This window comes from Epargyreus clarus, unplaced genomic scaffold (assembly GCF_041222505.1).
Source record: "Epargyreus clarus isolate Ecla_fem2 unplaced genomic scaffold, WU_Ecla_fem_2.2 ptg000010l, whole genome shotgun sequence".
Taxonomy (NCBI): domain Eukaryota; kingdom Metazoa; phylum Arthropoda; class Insecta; order Lepidoptera; family Hesperiidae; genus Epargyreus; species Epargyreus clarus.
In genome coordinates this window covers 1,345,954-1,368,386 of record NW_027332218.1, presented here as the reverse complement: position 1 = coordinate 1,368,386, position 22,433 = coordinate 1,345,954, and the positions used below count along the sequence as shown (strand labels likewise).

Below are 22,433 nucleotides of genomic sequence, written 5' to 3'. Positions count from 1 at the left end.
CTTAGGTAGGACTATCTAATCCTATCTGGGGTTGATTACAGATGTCCATGGGCGGCAGTAGCCACTTACCATCAGGTGGACTGCATGCTCGTCTGCTACTCCTATATTATAAAAAAAATACAACCAAAGTTATCAAACCAAAATGTGTAATAACTAAATGTGTGTTTCGCATTTAGTGATACACTTAACAACAATATAACAGGTGAACTGTACGATCTAGACACATTCCCATTAAACAAACATTATTCGTGTCATAACGACTTTGCTACAATAAAAGATTGCCCCGACTTCGAACGATTGTTAGAAGTAGGCGCACAGATGTTTTGCGCTATTTTTAGAAGTTTGCGAGCTTAAAATAAGTTACAAAGATTTATTGTTCCTTCTAAAACTCAATTTGTATTTAACTTTAAGCATACATTATAACGCGTAGGATGATGATAATCAGATTCTATAAATGAAATATGTAGGTGTTGGAGTGTATTTCAAGAATTACAGTGTAAATTTTCCTTACAAGGTAACATTATTGTACGTATTTATCAAACTAATTATCACAAAAAAATATTTTTGAAAAAAAAAATCATAGACAATTTCAGCAAATAATAAAAAAGATTAGTTCAAAAACGAAAAAGAAGGTGTGAAATATGTAGTTGTTCTTTATTAGTTTCTGATTGTAAGTAGGTATAGTCCGCTTAAAACTGTTAGTCTGCTCTGAATATAGAAATTAATCGCGTCGTCATAGCAAATTGTATGACTACACCTGCTCGCAACAACTTCAGAGCGGACTAGCAGTTTGGCGAGGACTATACTCAACTTAATTTATAACTATTTCCAATATTTTTCGGGTTTCAAATTGTAAGACTGTAACAGTTAAAATAGTCTTGTAACTACAAATATTCTATAGAAGCTGGTATACTGTGTAGTAGTTGGTAAATAGGTGTTATATATTGCAATAAGTACTGAAATAAACATTGAGTGGCAGGTATTTAAGTCCTTCGGGTCCGTAAACGAGGTGCCGAGGTACGTCCAGGGCTTTATACCGGTGTTCAGACGATCATTAAAGTGTGACTGCTGTACATTGCTGGGCGAAAACAACCTTTTTAAAGGTACTCTCTGTGGTTCGACTCCGACGGTACCACCGCCACACCTACGAGTATTTCTTCCTAATAAAAGCTGTGTTAACCGCTGCTGTGTTCAGCTTTGAAGGGGTAAGGTATATATACTTTTCTAAGGCGTTTCAACTCAGTCCTCAGGGGTAGCGGTGCATCTGTGGCCGATCTCAGGTAGGAATATTTAATCCTTCTGGGGTCGATTACAGTTGTCCATGGGCGGCAGTAGCCACTTACCATCAGGTGGACTGCATGCTCGTCTGATACTCCTATATGATACAAAAAACACTTATTTCTGCCTAATAACAGCAGTGTTAAACGCTGCTGTGTTATGATTTGAAGGGTGTGGTAAGGGAGACATACTTTTCGAGCGTGTTTTAACTTAATTGTTAGTGGTAGCAACGTATCTATGGCCTGCTTCAGGTAGGAATCTTATATTATCTCGGGTTGATCTGGTATCAAGACCAACTTAGCATCAGGTGGACTGAATGGTCGTTTGTAACTTCTACTCTATATAAAAAGGCTAGGTTAGGTTAGGTTAGGTTAGTTACATACAATATACAAGATTGAGAAGAATTAAGGTGGAGTTTAACATTTTTTTATTGGAATTACAGATGAAGGTAGTGTGCCCATAATTTTAAGCGTTTAGGGTAAAAAACATGTAAACTTACGAGTCCTTAGCTCTAATGACATAAGTTTTAAGCGCTGCTGTGTTTTAAAGGTGTGAATAGACGCTTATACGAGGCATTACATGCTCAGGGGTACCAATGGTTCTATGGCTGATCACAGGTAGACTGCAATCCTATCTTAGGTTGATTCTATATGTACATAAGCGGCCGTGGTTACCATCAGGTTGTCTGCATGCTCCTATGCAACTTCTATGTTATTACCAACTTGTGAAATCAGCAATGTACGTCTACACCTGAAAGCTGTTTTCCTAGACCCTGCGAGGCTCAGCTCCGGAGGCTGCGCGGCATCCCGATCAATAGAGATGTGCTCCCCCGCGCACCGCCCCACCCCGCCCAGGCCAGTTCCGCGCCCGACGCCGTGCTGCAAACCTTTTCTAACGCGTTTTTTACTATATTTTTAAATCTAACTCATTTTTTAGTCAGAACCTTTTCTAAGGCAGTTTTCCTACTCACACCGCGCTCCGGGATTTTCTGGAGATGGGATTTTGCTGAAGGTAAGTGGCTCTCGATCCTTTGTGCACCGGTGGTTGACCTTTCAATCTTCGATAGCTGCCCCCGATTAATTGGAGGTATTTCAGACATAAATAGCACTTTCACTTGGTATTTTCGATTGTTTGCAAATTTTTTAATGAAATATGTACTCGATAGAAATTAAGGTCATTTTTGTAAGGTTGTATTGATCTTACCTTGTTCTTTATAGTTCTAGAAAAATGTTCTGATTAGTGAGTTTTTGTAAAAATTGCCTATATTCGTTTATTATTATATGTATATTTTGTCAATTTGAAGAATGACGTACGTAACGTGCGTAACAGCTCGGACAATAAGTAAAAAGCTCTCTTTAAGCTTTAACTTATTCATTTCTAAAAGACACAAAACAGCCGAGTTCATAATAGTTATTTTGGTCACACAAAACGTCTCGTAAAACATCCAATGACAGTTGTATCTTAACCGAAAAGAGTAAGGGCGCAAACTTGGCCTTCTGCTTTTCAATGAAGCTTTTCGTCAGCAACGTATCCATCTCGCTGGGTTACGGAGGTCAAGTTGAGGCTCTTGGGAGAAAATAGAATTATCTAGTGTCAAGGTAATGCCTCAGAACGCACTGTGCGCGTTCAATTTAAAATTAATTGTTCGTGGTATAAATAACGGGAATGCAAATGGCGGATGCGGTATTCCGATTGCTTTCGGACTTCAAACGACATTATTTTTTACTTTATTTATGATTAGTTTATATTTATTGCGATTAAAAAGCATCTACCTTTCTTCGTGTCTTTTTACGATTGATCGAAAATCAAAAACATAACATATTGTCATTATATCTTAAAAATATAAGTTGATCGTATTATATAATTTTAATTATCTGAAGAATAATATAAAAAAGTCCAATAAGTATGATGATTGAAGAGATTTTAACGGATACAATAATTTGATATGCAAATGGCGGTGCACTTAGAGTGCATCTCACCTGGTTTCCAATATTCGACACTAGATGGAGTGCGTAGAGAGCAGTCGCGTTTGGAGCTTCGATTCGCCGCTACTCTACAACCTATTGTAAATTGATGCTGCTAATTCAATGTTAGCTAACTTATTTTTGTACTACTAAGTGCTTATTATAAGTAAGTTGTTATAATAACAAAATTATTAAAAATCTTTTGAGTCTAAGGTACTATTATACTCTAAAATAAAAATAAAAAAAACGCCGGAGTTTTCGGTATTATTCTTTGATTAAATACCTATATCTTCAATAAAATATGATAGTAATATTATTATTATGTTATTTATTATTATGAAAATTAAAGTTTGTACTAATAAATTCATATGTCAAACACAAAGAAATATACAATATTCATAATTCAATCAATACTAGTTCCCAGGAAAATATTCCCGCCCAGCAGGGCGGGCGCGTCCGTAGCGCTGACATTTTGTGGTTTCATGCCCTTTTACATTTCCATTAGGAATTAAAAAATGCCACAAAGTAATGGAAAGTACTTAGTGTTCTTTAATTAATGTATTTTAAAATCAAAGTCTGATTAAAAACATCCATCACAAATACTTGACTTTACCTTACTTTCTTTTCCAGAAAGTGGATGATAATTAAGATATTAAACATCTAAAATCTATAATTATATGTAAAATACAAAAATATAAAATTGTAGAATAAATTGTGACCCTTTTTTAATATAATATAAAAACAACATCGATCAACAGAGGTGATTTTAATATCATTCAATCAATATGTAACAATTTCCGGGATAATATCCCGCCCAGGAGGGCGGGCGTGGCCGTTGCGCGGACATAACTCTCTTGTCGGTCATAACTCATAGGTAACGCCTCATATTGTTGTGTATAAGCAACGCACTCTACCGCCAGTTGCAACGCAGCGCTCTACCGGGACAGTCGCTTGCACCTCTACTTTAGTTACCGGATAACCGGGTACATAATTTACAAATACTGTATAAAGAATGAACTTTTGATTTAATAGTGTTACGTGCAGTTGGCAACGACGTGCGTTGTGTTATTTTTAAAACGCAAGTTGGTACACGGCTGCATTTTTCGGAGTTGCGGTTTTGAATATAAGGTACTTTCTTTTAATTCGAAAATATTTTGAATTATCATTTAACAAATATACAACATGTTAGAGCATTATTTTTTTTTTTTGATTATTTGAAATATTTTTTTGTTTTTTGTTTTCGGTTTTAACAAAGTAACATCCATGGACGATTCCCAATTTATTAAAATATCTTTTTATTCTATTGAAATAAATAATTTTCTAATTTCTATGTCAAAGTCATGTAACACAGTCTGAAAATACAGATATATAAAAATATTTTTTATAATTATTACGATTTCAAATAGGTGTTTAAAAAGTTCCGGAATTATAAACTACATACCAGTTCTAAACTATTTACCTATGTTAGTTAACATTTTGAAAATATTTCGATTTATTGGCGGTTTGAGCATATTTAAAACGAATACATCTTCAATTAGGTCTAGACGAGATCATAGACAGCAAGTGTGGGTAATTAGTTATTTATTTTTAAAATACATGCCACCTTACTACCCATTTACTCTTATACCTAGTTACGCACTGGCGCCTCTCCAAGTGACAAACATTTTGTTTAGGCTCAAGAATCTTGCTATGTCAAACGGAATTTCGGCGGGAAAAACTAGAGATTTTTTGACTCCTTTTGCTGATGCCGCATCGATGATGAGTTGTGTTACGAATGAACAGATTTATAGAAATGTCTTTAGAGAATACTGAAATATTTTACTATAGGTAATAATAGCCTAGTTGTAACGCATCTCTAGGTTCAAATACCAGGCCACCAATAATACTACAGATTTTTCAAAGTTATGTACATACGTTTTAAAAATCACAGAAAATCATCATAAGGAAACTTGAGATTAAAATTTAATAACTGCAACTGCACGTAACACTATTAAATTAAAAGTTCTCACAGGTGTGAAGTTAAAAACTTCCCATTATTAGAGGAGACCCGTGCTTCCAAGTTGGGACAGTAAAGGGTTGATGATGTTTTTTGAATTTGCTACCAAAAATCGAATATTATTTCGAGTCACTATGCCTTCAGGGGCAGAATAACGGAATTGTTATTTATATGAAACAAACTTTATAAACGTGTCTTGCGCGACTTTTGTCACACAACTCTTAAAAGGCAAAAGTTTTTAAAAGAACATACAATTTAATATCTGCCCTACATAGTCCAAGTTGTCCGAAAGTACTTACAGCATGACAGTATCAAATTAATATTTTTTATTCTTTGACTCAAAAGAAGAAATCAAATGCCTACTGCTCCATTTCGCTCCTTTTCACGGATTGTCAAGCTGTCATATTTCTTTTTGGCTGAATCAACTTACTTTGTGACTAATTAAAAAATGTGAAGGAATCATTTTTAAAATGGTTCACGAATGGAAACGTTTTAAGATAATTGGGATCATTCTTATTCGTTGTCATGTGGTAAATAGCAATTGATATTTTCTTGTATTTCAGAATATACATATTAAAAATTAATGAATAGTGTAGCTTGTGATTGTGATGTGATTTTAATATTTTTAAGATTGAATAAAAGATGCTGATAATTGAACCAAAAGGTTTCTTCCACATTACAATTATATTAAAATCAACAGTTTCCACTTCCTTCTTTTTAACAGACTACTAAATAAATTATTTTATTATATTGCCACTTTTTTATATACTTCCTCAATGTAATACACAAGTGTCAGCTTTTACATAATAAAATTAAGCAAAATCTAAAGTCATTTAACACATTTTTCAACCAGCAAGCTTCACAAGTGAACAAATAATAAAGTGAAACACGCACAAAGATACAGCTTTTTCAAATTGACGCAAAAATATTACTCTTCAGTTATCGGTAACCCAATTTTATTGACAAATTACCAATCTCCAGGAGATATCAATCTGAAGATTCAATCTCGATCATCATACGGAATTGGGGGTAAAATAACGAATATTTTTCGTCTAAACGCCGATAAAAATATATTGGAAGTCTTTGATGAATATTTTAAAACGGAATAAGAGTTTAGTTTAACATTGATTCTATTTTAAGCGTCTAATGAGTCTGAATATTCATTAGTTATTTTAACAGATCGTATGACGTCATTGGTTGAAGCTTTTGAAGGGATAGTACATTTATTAACGTATATTTTATAGGAGTACAAGTTTTTATTCCATAAATAACCCTTTAAATGGGAATTCCTTTTTTTTATTGTATAAAACTATAAACTATAAATAGTTTTAAGTTGTACGTTGTCTGAAGTCGCGGAGTTTAAGTATGCAGATTTTTACAATTTGTTCTTTTTTTGAAAAATAAAAACTAAAGGTGGTAGCACCACCCTTTGTGGTTCGACTCCGGCGGCATCACCGCCACACCTATTTCTGCCTTATAACAGCAGTGTTAAGCGATGCTGTGTTCTGGTTTGAAGGGTGTGGTAAGGGCGACATACTTTTCCGAGGCGTTCCAGCTTAGTCCTCAGGGGTAGTGGCGCATCTGTGGCCAGGTAGGAATATCTAATTCTATCTGTGGTTGATTAAAGATGTCCATGGGCGGCAGTAGCCACTTACCATACCAGGTGGACTGCATGCTCGTATGTTACTTCTAATTTATATAAAAAAATATATAGATCCATCGGGGAGGTACGATCGCCACATTTAGTTTTACTGTAAAGCAGTTCTTGTATTTTGGTGGAAGGGTGTAGATGGTTGCAGATGTCTACAGGCGGTGACCACTTATCATCAGTTGGACTGCATGCTCGTTTCATACTTCACTCTTATAAAAAGAAACCAAAATATCCAAAGGCTCTATCTATTGACCTTATTTTTTCTTTTTTTTTTCTTAACGAGGAATCTATCCATTGACTCTAACGACCACATATCTTCATGACTCAATCCTAATATCACAAAAATACTATATATCTTTAAATTAGACTTATTCGTCGATTAATAAAACTATCAAACAACACCAAACATCGTCATCGCAGAAAGAGGAAAGCTAAAAGCAATTTGACAAGGCTTTTACACGACGAAGTCCCCTAGTTTGTGGCAACACTAATTTGTTTACTTCCGCTTCCGTTTCCATTATAACGGCGGTGGAACTATATTCAATTATTGTGTTCTATATACTCTGTGTTAACTGAATGATAGTCTGTGGTAACAATGTTAGTATATTTATAAAATTAATTTTAAAGAAATGTGAATTTCACAATTATTAAAAAAATATATTGCATTTAAATGTAAATAATAATAAACAATTGAAAATGTAGAATAGAAAAAAAAAATTATGCTTTTTTAATTATGTCAGCGTAACATCGATCTAATTACAAATAAATATATATTATTGTCAGATGTTCGTAAATGGCAGTGGCCAACCTAACCTAACCTAACCATTAGATGGAAAGTATGGTCGCTACTTTAAATAATCTGTTTGTAAATTGGACATAGTTTTGTTTTTTTTTTTTTTACAATATAGAAGTAGCAGACGAGCATGCAGTCCACCTGATGGTAAGTGGCTACTGCCGCCCATGGACATTTGTAATCGACCGCAGATAGGATTAGATATTCCTACCTGAGGTCGGCCACAGATGCGCCGCTACCCCTGAGGACTAAGCTGGAACGCCTCGAAAAAGTCTGTCTCCCTTACCCCACCCTTCAAACCGGAACACAGCAGCGCCTAACACTGCTGTTATTAGGCAGAAATAGGTGTGGCGGTGGTGCCGCCGGAGTCGAACCATAAAGGGTTCTACCACCTTCAGTTACTTCCAAACGAAAGGATCCAATCTATATGAAGTCTTCATATGGATTTCGTTTAACTATGTCCAATTGTAGTTAATCAGATGGCAGTTAACCCATTAGTGCCCACTGATGGGCAAGTGGCTCCTCTCGGAGTGAGAGGGGCTTGTCCATAGTCCACCGCCTTGGTCTTTACGCTATTTTCCTTAACCGTTTATGCAAGTAATAATTAATTTCTGAATTATTTTTGAAAAATTAGAAGTGCGTTCCAGGGATTTGAACTTTATATCTGGCTGGTTGATTGATCACTAAGGTTACGTATTTAAAAAAAAACTTTTGGTAATGGCGGCCTTGACACAGCTGATTTAATTATTGCGTGCCTAGTCTACTTATTTTAATATTGGGGGCACTATTTTGGAAAGAACTTCATAATTGAGGCAAAACAGGCCAATCAGTAATTTGATTATTGAGATTACGGCCACTAAGGTTCCATTTGTTGGCTTATCTGATAAACAAAACTGACATTTTGACAGCTGACATTTGAATGGACGTAAGACGAAAGTAATTGTTTTTTTTTCTAAGAATCGAGTAAATATGGACAAACATTGTTATCACGGAACAGAAAAAACTATTTTTATAAAAATACTTTTAATATTATTATTATTTTTGTACTGGAAGTATAAAGCCCTATTTGGTGAATTTAGGATGTAATAATGTCTCTATCTGTAAGGATAGGATAGGTCTTTCGCAAAAAATCAAATTTTCCGAAAAAAAAAGTAAATCTCCGATAATTAAAGAATTATAAGCTTTACGAATCTATAGGGGACCATTTTCTGATTGATAGAAGTAGTTATTGAAATAATTCATACAGAAAATGAGTTTTCCACTGTATTTGTTGGCCAAATAGATTAGTAAAGATTACTCACTCCTAACAAGAAAATGTAAACAGTTTTGAGAATTGAAATAGTTGCGTAAAAAAGTTTTGCCACGTCTCCGTCCTAAAATGTCCCTAAAATATTTGAAATAATTATTTATTTATTATGTAAATTACGCAGTATTAGTTATGTATTCGTAAATTTTCTCTAAAAATGTTTTTATTTGTCAAGAATTAAAAAAAGAACTTACTAATAAGCCGTCTGTGGCTTCATTCAATTTCAAGGCGGCGAAGAATCTTTACTAATCTATGGTTGGCCATTACTTTTTGAAAGATTTGGAGGAAAAAAATGTTCCTTTTATTCGGAAAATTTATTCGCTCCTTTGTCCTCAGGTCCTCCAGTAAAAACAATTATGTTATGGTTCCAGTATCTAGTCTAGACTCATAAGTCGACGGAACAATTTCCTGTAGTGATTCTAGTGTCTAGACTCTAGACTAGACTATAGACTGCTACATTGGTCTACACTGAAAGTATAAAAATATTTGTCAAGTGCGAATCGGATGTACGTGAAGAAGGTTCCGTATTATAATATCATTTCGCATTTGTGTTACTTTTCGTATATTTTCTTGATATTTTTTGGGGTTCATGTTAACATTATAAAAACAATATATGTAAGTATTTACATATAATAATAATAATAATAATAATAACTTTTTTATTTCAAGCCACAGGACTCATATGTGTTAGTATTACATTATAGACTTATCCTATGTTAGTACTTAATCTAAAACTTTTGGTATAACATATTGTGAAATCATTGCTATGCCTTTCCATTAGAAATGGCACAGCAATGACCCACGTATCGGCAGTCTAATCTGCTTTCAATCATGTTCAGGATGCTGTTGGTACCGCCCCGCAGTCTGCGCACAAGGGATCCACATCTTTTGCGCATAGTCGCATAAAAGCAGTCGACTCGCGCCTCTGCGAACATCCCTGACGCGCTACAAAATCGGGGCAGCTTCATCAGCACCCTGAACGCATTGTTATATTGGACACGGAGGGCGCCGTACGACTTTAGACTATACGCGGCCCACAGGCTGCAGGTGTAGAAGTTGGTGCAGAAGGCTCTAAACAACGTTATTTTAACATATTTCGAGCAGCGCGCAAACCTGCGAGCGAGCATATTAGCCCTGATCGACAGCGCCCTCCGTTCCCTCTCAATATCGGCGTTGTCTTTGAGGTCCGGGGTCAACATGTGCCCGAGATATTTAAATTGGTACACTCTCTCCAGTTGTGTACCATTGAGAAATACGGGAGGTACTTGTTTTGGCGTTTTCCCATCGGCCTCAAAAACCATCACCACACTCTTTTTTGCATTATAGGTCAGACCATGCCTCCCCACATAAGCCTCACATATGTCCAGCAACCTTCTGAGGCCACAAATCGACGCACTCAGCAGAACCATGTCGTCTGCATAACTTAAGTTATTTACACAAACATCATCAATGTAGCAGCCGACCCTGGTGCTGCTGAGCTCGCCGATCAGCCCGTTCACGTACAGGTTAAAGAGCTACCCTCTTAACCCCCCCTGCCTCACCCCGCACTCCAACCCATACGGACGCGATAATGCACCTGCCCATCGAACGTTGTTGACCTGGTTTCCATACCAATACTTTAAGATGTTTACAAGATCTGGCGGTATATTCACTTCTTCTAACTTCTTCCACAGTATATCATATGAAACCAGGTCAAAGGCCCTGGACAGGTCCAGGAAACAGGCATAGATTGGAGTCTTGCGCCTAGAATAGTATGTGACAGCATGCTTAAGACTCAACACCGCACTTTCTGTGGACAATCCTGTTCGAAATCCAAATTGGTTGTCATGTGGAATGATGTATTTATTCAGACGTGAGTTAAGCATGCTGTCAAACACCTTGGAGATGACCGTAGCTAACGATATGGGCCGATAGTTGGCCTTATCAGCTAAATCCCCGGTTTTATTTTTGGCAATCGGCACAACTATCGTTCTCATCATCTCGCTAGGCATAAAACTATGGCTCATACAGGCGTTATACAACATAGCAAGAACCCTGGACATATGTGGTCCTGCGTATTGTAGATGCTCAATGCTGAGACCATCATGACCTGGGGATTTACCTCTAGTCATTTGCTTAATGGTATTTGCCACTTCTATCGGTGTAAATTGAATCCCCATTTCCCTGTTGTTCTCAACATTTAACATCGATAAAGAGGGCCCCCGCGGTGACTTAACAATAAAGTGCTCCCTAAAAACATTGGAAATTTCGGCAGGCTCACAAACGCCGCTGACACTCACGGGAAGGGCTGGCCGTGTGTTTATCTTATTGGTAGCCTTCCAAAATCCCCGAAAATCGTTCCTTACATGATGCGAAGCTAGAATGTCCATCTTTATTTGCTCCTCGTGATTTTGACACCATCTCAAACGTTTTTTAAAAACTCTTCTAGCCTCACACATATCCGTATATATACGTCCAGTGGATGGCTCACCATGATCCAGCCATAATAAAAATTTGCGCCTAGCCTCCCCGTGAGCCTCAGCCACATACTTGTTCCACCCTACCACCTGCTTTCTTTTTACGCGTTTACTGCTCTGACGATCAACCGCGGAGGATTCTTGTAACGCTTTTACAATGTTATTGTATAACTTCGTTATAACCTCTCTATGCCTTGAATCAGTACATGTACGTTTGTAGCAAGAGTGCAGCTGATGTGGGAAGTCAATGTGTCTTAACCTATTGTGACATTCCCTCTGGTATATATTTATTTGTTCCTCACTTCTGTGACCCCACGAACTCGCGTTTAGACCTACTTTTACAACTGATGTCTTAGATAGTAATATATTTAAGTTACATTCCACAACCAGAGGAAAGTGGTCAGACCATAGAACATCATTTAAAACAAATACTTTATTCACAGAATCTTTAGCAGCTTTTGTAACTACACAGTGATCTAGCCACCGCTTAGACCCGCTAGCTTCACTTATAAATGTATAAGTATCCGACGATATACCGAGAAATTCTATGTCAATACAAGTCCATTTTTGTTCAACGCAAAACTGAGAAAGTTCGTGATAAAACCGTTCTGAGGGGTGAGCATTATAGTCCCCAAATAAGTATACACAGTTTTCACCGTATAAGTCAATAATAGCACTTACCGAGCTAAGCACATCCGTAAAATCCGTCAAGTTACTCACTGCATCCGTAGGCATGTATACACTCACCACTATAAACGATCTATCTTGCAACACTACCTTTATGGCACAGATCCGCGAGTTATCACACTGAAGAACCGATACGTTTTGAAACACACTACGTCTCCAAAGCAGCGCGACCCCTCCGTAGGGTCTACCACGTAGCATACCAGCAGACGTGTCCACTGCTGATACTCCCGTCGCGCTGAAGTCATCGCTTAAAGAGCATATAGCATATAGGTACTAGTATTTTTTTTATAACAAAAATTTAAACGGAATGCTAAGGGGTATAATAAAAATATATATAAAAAGATTTTATACATATTTTTATTTTTATCCCAAAAATAACTAGCAAAAGTGAAAATCATTTACGTGCACTAATTAGGTATACAGTATAAAATTATTAGGCATTTAACTTTTCATCCACTAATTTCGGAAAATATTATTTTTCTATGGCAAAAAATGCTATGAGGGTTTTTGTAACTTCCTTGGTCTTACGGAACCCAAATACACTTACACAGCTATCTCAATTTGTACTGAAAGAAATGTAATTCTATTTCATATGCTAGGAGTAAGCCAGCACTTTCCTCATGAAATATGCGGCTTAATCCTACGTTTCAGGCAGGAAGTTTCAAAATATACGAAGTTTTTAATCGTAGAATGGATTTACGTAAGTCAGTAGTGTTCTTTATACTTATAACGAGTTTTGAGAAACGACTTTACTGCGGAGAATTTTAAATAGAATGTAGGAAACTAAAATGTAGTGAAAAATTTCACATATTTCTTAAAATTTGTTGTGTCGTCAAACAATTATTGTACTGGGTACCGTTTGAAAGGAGATTCTTGGAGAGGAGTAGAGAGAGTGAGAAAGTTTTCGCCATAGTCCACCGCGCTGGCCAAGTGCGAATTGGTAGACTTAATTCAGGCTTGTAGGTTTCTTTTTTATTTTTTTAAATATAGGAGTAGCAGACGAGGATACAGTCCACCTGATGGTAAGTGGCTACTGCCGCCCATGGACATCTGTAATCAACCTCAGAGAGGATTAGATATTCCTACCTGAGCTGGGCCACAGATGCGCCGCTACCCCTGAGGACTAAGCTGGAACGCCTCGGAAAAGTCTGTCTCCCTTACCACACCCTTCAGACCGGAACACAGCAGCGCCTAACACTGCTGTTATAAAGTAGAAATAGGTGTGGCGGTGGTGCCGCCGGAGTCGAACCACAAAGGGTTCTACCACCTTCAACTTAGGAGGTTCTTGGAGTGGAGTCGAGTCTTAGAGTGAGAAAGTTTAGGCCATAGTCCACCGCGCTGGCCAAGTGTGAATTGGTAGACTTAACTCAGGCATGTAGGTTTCTTCATGATGTTATCTTTTACCGTTATAGCAAGTGATAATTACTATGATATGATATGATATATGATATGATATGATATGATATGATATGATATGATATGATATGATATGATATGATATGATATGATATATGATATGATATATGATATGAACTAAGAAATATCCGGCGTGCCAGCTTCAAACCTTGGACCCTCCGATAGAGGCCGACTTTCTTACATACTAAATACTGAAACATGACTTTCTTTTCCACAACAATAGTTGTTTGCTTCTCAAGATAAATCGCTTTTGACAGGCGTTTCCTTTTATGTATGCTTACTTTAGTTATTCGTGTAGAAGATTAATGGTTTTGCAAGGCATAATTTGTTGAGGTGAACGGAATACTTCATTATCCAATTTTATAATCAACAAATCACTTATAGACATTATAATGACTAATAAACTTCTCGTCTTAATAGCCCATCATGGTTCGACTTTGGAGCCGTCACCATCACACCTAATTCCATTTCGATAAACTTCCGAAAAGCGCATACTGCCGATCAATCTGAAATTTGGTAGACTAACGTATTTTGACCTCCTGATCACGAATATCATAACGAAAATTGGCGCTAACGCCATTTTGATTTTGATTTATGTACAGCGGAAAATCATCAAAAAGTTGAAATGATATAGCGGGAAATCATCACAAAGTTCAAATATTCCACACACACATACACACACACACACACACACTTTCTGGGGAAAGCTAAAAAAAATAGCCTAAATCGGTTAGAAATGCGCGATCATGCACACCGAACGAAAAGAGGTTCTCCTTCGTTTTTCTTATTCAAAATGGCGTTTGCGCCAATTTTCGTTATGATATTCGTAATCAGGAGGTCAAAATACGTTAGTCTACCAAATTTTAGGTCGATCGGCAACTCGACTTCAGGTAAAAATGTAATCATATCTGGGGTTGATTACAGATGTCCAGTAGACGATCATGAGATAGTCTGCATGCTCGTCTGCTACTCCTATATTTAAAAAATATAAAAAGTGATGTACATGTTTTAAAATATCCACAAAAATGCACGTTATGTTAAGAATACGACGATAAAAAGTTCTTATGAGGAGTAATGTAAGCATGCAGTTTCTGACAAAAGTTGAATATTAGAAAAAATGGGGGGAGAGCTCAAACCTTTTACCCTCCCCCCCTGTCACTGTTCAATGCAATGTTCAATACGTTCTTGCTTTTCAATCTGAGTTTACGTGAAGCGACTTCAATAACCTTATCGATCTTGGCTTAATATAAACTTCTTTTGTTATCAGCCAATGACCTCGGGTTTGCTCCTTAAGGCGAAATCCATTATAAAGTAGATCTATTATCTACTTCAACAGAATCAGAACAAAGGGTTTACGGTGACCATTGATGGAAGTCACTAACCCTTCGTAATGATTCAAGATTAAAGTATTGTAAGTAAAGGTTAATAAACTGATGTTTTGACTAGTACTGAAAGCATATATAGGTAAAGATTAGTCACTCCTAACAAGAAAATGTACCCAGTTTTGAGGATTGAAATAGTTGCTTAAAAAAGTTTTGCCACGTCTCCGTGCTAAAATTTCCCTAAAATATTTGAAATAATTATTTATTTATTATGTAAATTACGCAGTATTAGTTATGTATTCGTAAATTTTCTCTAAAAATGTTTTTATTTGTCAAGAATTCAAAAAAAGAACTTACCAATAAGCCGTTTGTGGCTTCATTGAATTTCAAGGCGGCGAAGTATCTTTACTAATCTATGACTGAAAGACACATCTTAGACACGGGATTGAAAAAGTTGACTAGAATTACATACTTTTATGGAAATGCCACATCCATTTATAAGATTTTTTTCTCATTTTGAGAGAGATACCTAGCCGTGGGGCAGGAGTGGGTTGATGATGATGATGATGAGTATCCTATATGCAGCGCATGCTTACTAGACATCATCAAGTTTATCGAACTTATTTATGCCTAATACCAGCAGTGTTAAACGCTGCTAAGACCTGGTCTGAAGATTGTGGTTAGGAGGCACTTATATGAGGCGTTTTATCTTACTAATCAGGGTGAAATGAAATATATTTATTTTGTATAGGCCAACGACGGCACTTACAAATTGTCAGGTACAATATTTTTCTTAAACTACTACCGAATCGGAACGCGACCTCTACTGAGAAGATCCGGTAAGAAACTCAGTGGGTTTGTCTTTTTTTTTTAATAATAATTATTATCTTTTTTTAATGCTATCATTTTTACACATAATTAATTAATGGTATTAATAGTAATTAATTAAGTGGTATAAGAGAGTTCACTTATACGGGGCGTTTCAATTTAGTCTTCAGGCTTAGTAACGCGTCTCTGACAGTCCTCAGGTAGGTGTTCAGTCCTATCTGGAGCCTTTTCCAGATTTTTATGAGCAGCAATGACTACCCATCGTGTAGACTTTATGTTAGGTTGCTGCTTTTCAGTTCTACAGAAAGGCTGGACTTTAACAACTACTTGCCTGTACTACCCACACCTCTACGTTATTAAAAACCTTTTAACCAGAAACCAGAAACCAGAATAGCCAGAATTGTTGTTAGGTAGAAATAAATGTTGTTGTGGTGCCTCAGGACTCCGGAGTTACTGTTGTAGTAGACACAAATAACTATGCTACAAAAATAGCTAGGTAATGTACCAAACAATGCACTTTGTCGCTAATGCAACCTCGGGCAATTATAGAGGGCGCTACTGTGCTCTAATGGCATCATATCTGGCCCTAACATTATTTTATAACGATACGGTGGCATTACCGGTTAAAAGCTTTGATGTATGTGTTTATTTCGTCATGACACTTTGTGTTTTATAATAATGGAACTACGAAACGTTTTAACGTAGGTTCATTAGCAGTGGCGTAACTATACCGTGGCAAATTCATTGAATGGAGCCTGTATGCATTTTTTTTTCACTGATTTTACACAAATTTTTTTGTCACTTTTGAACTCGCATCCCATCGGGCCGGTGACCCCGTCAGGGCGGAGGCTCATATCATTTTGACAATTTTAGCATCCTTAAGTTGTCAAATGTCGTATTGTGGTAGTGTGTTTAGGAACATCTACATACATATATACAACACATATATATCTTCTTTTTTTATAAAATAGGGGGAGCAGACGAGCATGCAGTTACCTGATGGTAAGTGGATACTGCCGCCTAGGGACATCCGTAATCAACCCCAGATAACATTAGATTCCTGCGGTCGGTCACAGGTGTGCTACCAATGAGGAATTATATTAACAATTTCTTCTTAATAGACAAATTTCGATATTTGGTAAATAAAAAATAGATTGATTATCTTATATATACAATTCTCGTGTCATATTGTTAGTTACCGTACTCCTCAGAAACGGCTATCTCGATTTTCACCAAACTTTATATGCATATTCAGTAGGTCTGAGAATCGGCTTGTCCCTGTAGTTCCGGGACCAGAATAGGGCTACGGTATCCCCTGCCTGTCGTAAGAGGCGACTAAAAGAGGCTTTCGGGGTTACGGGCGGCAAGAGTGGGAGCTCGAACCGCCCGGCTAGCGACCCCGGGAAGGACGACGGTATGTGTGGTCGCATTCCGTCGTATACACCAGACGGTTTGGTGACACAAAGTCACCTGGGCGGAGCTCGGCGGGGCAGTGCGCTGAGAGGACTCCGGTCGCGTTCCTTTGGAGATCCCGGAGTCCTCTACGCAGCGCCGAGGACGGCCACCGGGGGGGTTTTAGTGCGGTAAAAGTCCCATATAACCCCGTGTCGCTCCCACGGCACCGGGTACCTTTTGAAGGTTTCCCCCTCGAAAAGAAAAAAAAAAAAAAAAGGTCTGAGAATCGGCTACCATCTATTTTTCATATCCTTAAGTGATGAGGGAGGGTCAGCTAGTTATCTATATAATTGTATATGTTTTTCCTTGTTTCAGAGAGAGGATGGAAACCAGTCGGCCATCATGTGCCATGTTCCTTCTACTCGCGTTTTTCTTGGCCATCTTCGCGCAGTAAGTATTTATTTATAATGTTTTTTTAACCCAGTTCAAAATTAGACCACCGCGATTTAAAATATATATGGTGCGTTAAACTGTACCCTTACCATGAGTTTTTACGTTTCGACAAATATGACTGTTATGGTATTTGTTTACGTATTGGCCCATACTATTTCCAAGTTATGACACAATCCGCTAGGGGGGCTGATTGGAAATTGTATGGGCAGATACGTAAACAAATATCAAAACAGTCATGTTTGTCAAAACGTAAAAACTCCTGGTAAGGGTACTGATAGTTAGATATTTTGAGTATGATTTTCACGTATTTTGCAATATTTAAAAACAGTGGTGGTGTTTTTCACTTCCTACAAAGTTATCGCTGTTTCCATAAAAAATCCTTTATAGTTTTTTAACAAATGTTAATAATACAACTAAAAGGTAATTATTGTTGCTACTGAATTATGATATCTATTATTGTGTGAAAGTTCTATGAATCTTAGTTCAGCTGTTTTCGAGTTTAATTGCTAAAATGTTATATACTGACGGACAGAATCCAACCAAGTTTATTTGGCTTTTAATAATAGAGCTATAAAGCTATAGAATTCAAAAGCTTACAAAAGCTTATAGTCGACGCCGTACGTATTTCAGTTTAAAATTACGTTGTACGAAAATTGAAAAATCTAATTCTAAAATTTTATACTTACATGTCAAAGAATATTTTCTGTAAGAATTTCCTTTTACAAGTTTCTTTGAAATTTCAGATTGAGTAAAGTGAAAGCTCTTCGCAAAATCGAAAGCAATTTCCTCCGAGTCACTTCCCTTTAATAGCAGAAATATCGAGAAATAGAAATACAAAATTGCCTCGGACAGGATATTGCTTGGAGAAATAGGGAATTTCTGTTGCTGAAAAAAATATGGGAATATTTTGTAACATTTTGCTAAATTGTTTATTTAATGGCGTAATCTACCTTTAGATTATCATTAGCTTTTATCCGCGGCTTTACTCGCTATCAAAAGTTTTTATATATCCCTCGGGAACAATAGTTTTTTTGCCATAAAAATATATTATGTCCATTTCTGAACCCCTAACAACGTTAAATGACAATTGGATATATATTTAAAGAGTGAAACAAACAAATTCACATTGGCATTTAATAATTTGAATTAGGATTCTCAGATAAAAATAGAGCAAAATTATTTTTAATATTAAATTATTAAAATTACATGATTAAATAATTTCTTTTCAAATAAAATGAAAACAAAAACAAACGTTATTCTAGAACTGTCTACTTTAGGAATTAGGCGTAGGTGGGAACCTATATTTAGGAATTAAGATAAAGCTATTGAAGGTGAAGCACATGGGATTATTGAAATATTTAGTGTTGAACGATTCGTAAGTGCATTCCTGTAGAATAAGCAACTTTTGCCAAGACGCTTCGTCATTTCGGAAATTTTACGATACGTTAAGATTACTGGGTACATTCCTACATTCGCTAACAATGGGTAAAATAATAACAAATAAACACTTGTTTATTATTAGTGTTTATTTATAACTATGAAAACGCTAAACGCTTTCGAAACTCATAGCCCCACACTAGGATTCCCTGTATCGTGGGTGCCATGGACACACACAAACACGCAGACCCAGAACAGATATCTAAATTCGTTATTCAGATATCTATCTGGCCGGGGATCGATCCCGGAACCCTTTGTACGTCAGACCGGTATGGTGACCGCTCCACCATGCGGATCGTCATAATAACAAATATATTATATTACGAGTACTGCTTATGAAGCTAGTAGAACTCTTATACGAGTCTTATACGTTACTTTATACGAGTTTTTTCGATCAAATGAGCATTTCCACCTGATGGTAAATAGCAATTGCTTTGCACGGACAATTTGATATGTGTGATCAACACCAGAGATTAAAGTACTATCTGACGTAGCCACATTTTTTTCTATCTTTGAGATCTAAGCTGCAACGCCTCATGTAACAACACTCTACAAACCAAAACACAATGTTTCACGACTATAAGACAGGAATAGGCATGATGATGGTACCACAACCACAACGGGTGTTTATATAAATTTAAATTGAATTGAGCAAAACATTGCAGAAATCCGCAACGATGACGCAGTGACACCTGTTTCGGATGCAAATGGCGGCTATGTTGCCAAAACGAACGCTTTATATGACAAATTGCTGCAACATTTGGAACAAGCTTTCAACGAGGGTATTCCGTTCGTGTATTTAGACGCGGATATTAGAATTTGCCAAGTTTACAAAGTGTATACAGATTCGGTTATGTTTGCTATGATTGTAGTAGCTTCGCTGAAAAGATACTACTTATCACATATCTGTCTATGGGCGATCGTGACTATTTATCATCAGATGGGTATTATTATTTTCATTAAGAATAAACATTTACACAAATGATTAGGAATCATTACATTATTTGTCATGCGGTGATCACAGCTACTTTGGCACTATATACATAAATCATATTATATTCATTAATTTTTTTTATTGATTTTAGATTCATTTACTCAGAGGAACTACAATACAATACAATTAAAAAAAACAATTAAACAATATTTAAAGTTAAAAAACTAGTATTGACACAAAAAAAAATATAAATAAAATAAATGAGCCAAGTCGCTGCCCCGAGGAAGTGTACCCAAGATACTTGCAGCATTACCTCGCTGAATTGACGAACTAATTTGCTGGCCGAGGTAAGCTCCAGCTCTTGGGTCACCGGAGGCTTCAATCAGGCGCGAATATTCATCATTGTATTACGATAATATGTATACAGTCCGCTATATGCAAATGGCAAATGACCCATCATTATAGTACATTTTCCATCTTGTAGCACTTTTAGCTGGGACATTTTTCAAGTTTCAAATCTCTTTATTGATAGGTTACTCTACAGCAAAATAATTCCCGGAAAAAAGTCCAAATTTGCATTTTTCTAAATGTAAGGAAAGGAGTTGTCAAGGGGCTTTAAAGATTAATTTTGAAAATTCATAATCCTAATTCCCTGACTGTAAGTCTCTTCGGGATTTAATTACGCTTTGTCAAGGGTGTTACAGAAATTACATTGCAACGGAACTTCATTATATTCGTCAAGCTTTTGAGAGCTTATTCCTTGCAAATGGCTTTCAAAAAAATGCGTCTTCTGTTATTGCTTGTTACAGTATATATTGTTTGTTTAAATAAAAAAATAAAGACCTTTCAAGGTCCAATTTTATTTATTTATTTTATTTTAATAGGAAAACATACAATGTACAGTATATCTATATAGTTATCACTTAATAAAAACAACACACCATTTAGCGCCATTTAGTGGCATAACCACCTATGACTGCCTAATACCAAAAGGGCTTAGCGTTGCTGTGTTCTGATTTGAAGAGTGTGGTAAGGTAGATTTGCAAGTAACGTTTAAACTTTATAATCAGGAGTACAAACAACTTATACAAGTCACTATGGTTACATTACATTAGAAAGAAATAAATAAGTTCAATTATTCCTTACAATATAATATAAAAGAAAATTATAACTCAAAGTATAACTCATTATTACAAGTAGTTACTTTTAAAAAAGTATATGACAACATTTTTTATCATCAGTTTTCTTGAATCCTCGAGATTAATTAAAAGAAGCAATCAATAATTGTGATTGTAGCTCGGATTGATTACTTTCAACGTATTGTTCTTTCATTTCTAATTTGTAGCGGTGTCAAAGTGGAGATATCATTTTGATCTTTTTAAGGTTCTTTACAAAGTAAGGTGCAATCTATTCAAAGTAGGGCAAAATGGTTTCGAGCTTGTAGAACATCGATTCGATCGTTACAGCAGGTTTTGGCTTAACAACACTGTACTAGGTTAATAATAAAGTTCTTCCTGTTTTTTTCATTCATTCATAATATGGGGCTCTTCAAAAAGGTACAAAAAGAGCTCTCCTTCAAAAGCATATGGACCTCCTCTGGTGGTGCAATTGCAAGGAGTTGCAAGTGACTTAGGGTGACCATCAGGTTTACCTTATCGTTTAGTTTAAATGTAAAAAAGGGGTTTTGGTTTGAAGATAGTGGTACCTAAGGCACAGTCTATGCCATTGGTAATTATGCTCAAAACAGACATATCTTTAGAACTTGTTACGCATAATTCTTAGGCATATATGTTTCTTAACGATAATGTACTTTACCGTCATGATAATTGATAATTAAATAACAATGATTTTATAATAACGCAATGATATTTACTATTTTACTTAACTACTTATGATGTATTTTCCCTTTGAACTCGTATTATTTAGCAGTCAGTCTAAACCCCACTCTCTCCTCAGGGGCCTGCAAGCGAAGATAAACTTCCGGGAGAAAGAGAAGCAGATCCTCGATCAGATCCTCGGGCCTGGCCGCTACGACGCCAGGATCAGACCCTCAGGCATCAATGGCACTGGTGAGTTGCTAATGGTTTCCATGCGTTTCTTCGACTTCACGGGAATTGCACATTGCACAATAAAGAAAGAATGATCTATTGTATCTTTTACTCGCAATGATACGATAACGATAAAAGATACGCACAATTCATATTGCACGTTCTATTTTTTAAATGAAGAATAAAATGAAGTTATAAATGTTAAATGAAAATGTTGTAAATAAAGTAAATATTATGTGCATAGAAAAAGTTATATCAGTTTTCATATTATAAAACTGATGAATAACAAATCGGATTTTGTATGACATAATTTAAATAATTTTGTATGTGCTATAAATTATTATTATTTTTATTTTGAAGGAAGATATTGAATCATTTTGTTATATATAATTATTTATATAGAAAACGTTTTTTATTTGTATATAGGTACATAAGAGAAATAAGTTTTTCTCCGTCAATTATTCAGAAA

The 22,433-nt window shown here is 36.1% G+C and overlaps 2 protein-coding genes across 12 annotated transcripts in view; one reads left to right on the top strand and one right to left on the bottom strand.

Annotated features, from left to right (window-relative positions):
• The first annotated feature begins 2,150 nt into the window (after positions 1–2,150).
• GluClalpha (glycine receptor alpha 1) overlaps positions 2,151–22,433 on the top strand; it is a 45,969-nt gene continuing 25,686 nt past the window's right edge. For 9 of the 11 annotated variants that reach the window (XM_073077031.1, XM_073077025.1, XM_073077023.1 and 6 more), the window contains exons 1-3: positions 2,151–2,289; positions 17,468–17,542; positions 21,873–21,985. In XM_073077031.1, the coding sequence (XP_072933132.1) occupies positions 17,475–17,542; positions 21,873–21,985 (181 nt within the window). In that variant the 5' untranslated portion in view covers positions 2,151–2,289; positions 17,468–17,474. Of the gene's footprint in view, positions 2,290–4,152; positions 4,371–17,467; positions 17,543–21,872; positions 21,986–22,433 lie in introns of those variants that run through there. The other 2 variants (XM_073077024.1, XM_073077034.1) reach the window with 2 other exon arrangements.
• LOC140745268 (uncharacterized) lies at positions 9,735–10,496 on the bottom strand. The gene has a single exon (XM_073077022.1). It carries the CDS (start codon positions 10,395–10,397, stop codon positions 9,753–9,755), a length of 645 nt encoding a protein of 214 aa, XP_072933123.1. The 5' UTR covers positions 10,398–10,496; the 3' UTR covers positions 9,735–9,752.

Coding starts and splice junctions, on each gene's coding strand:
- LOC140745268 (XM_073077022.1), bottom strand. CDS start 10,397: ATGGTTCTGCTGAGTGCGTCGATTTGTGGCCTCAGAAGGTTGCTGGAC.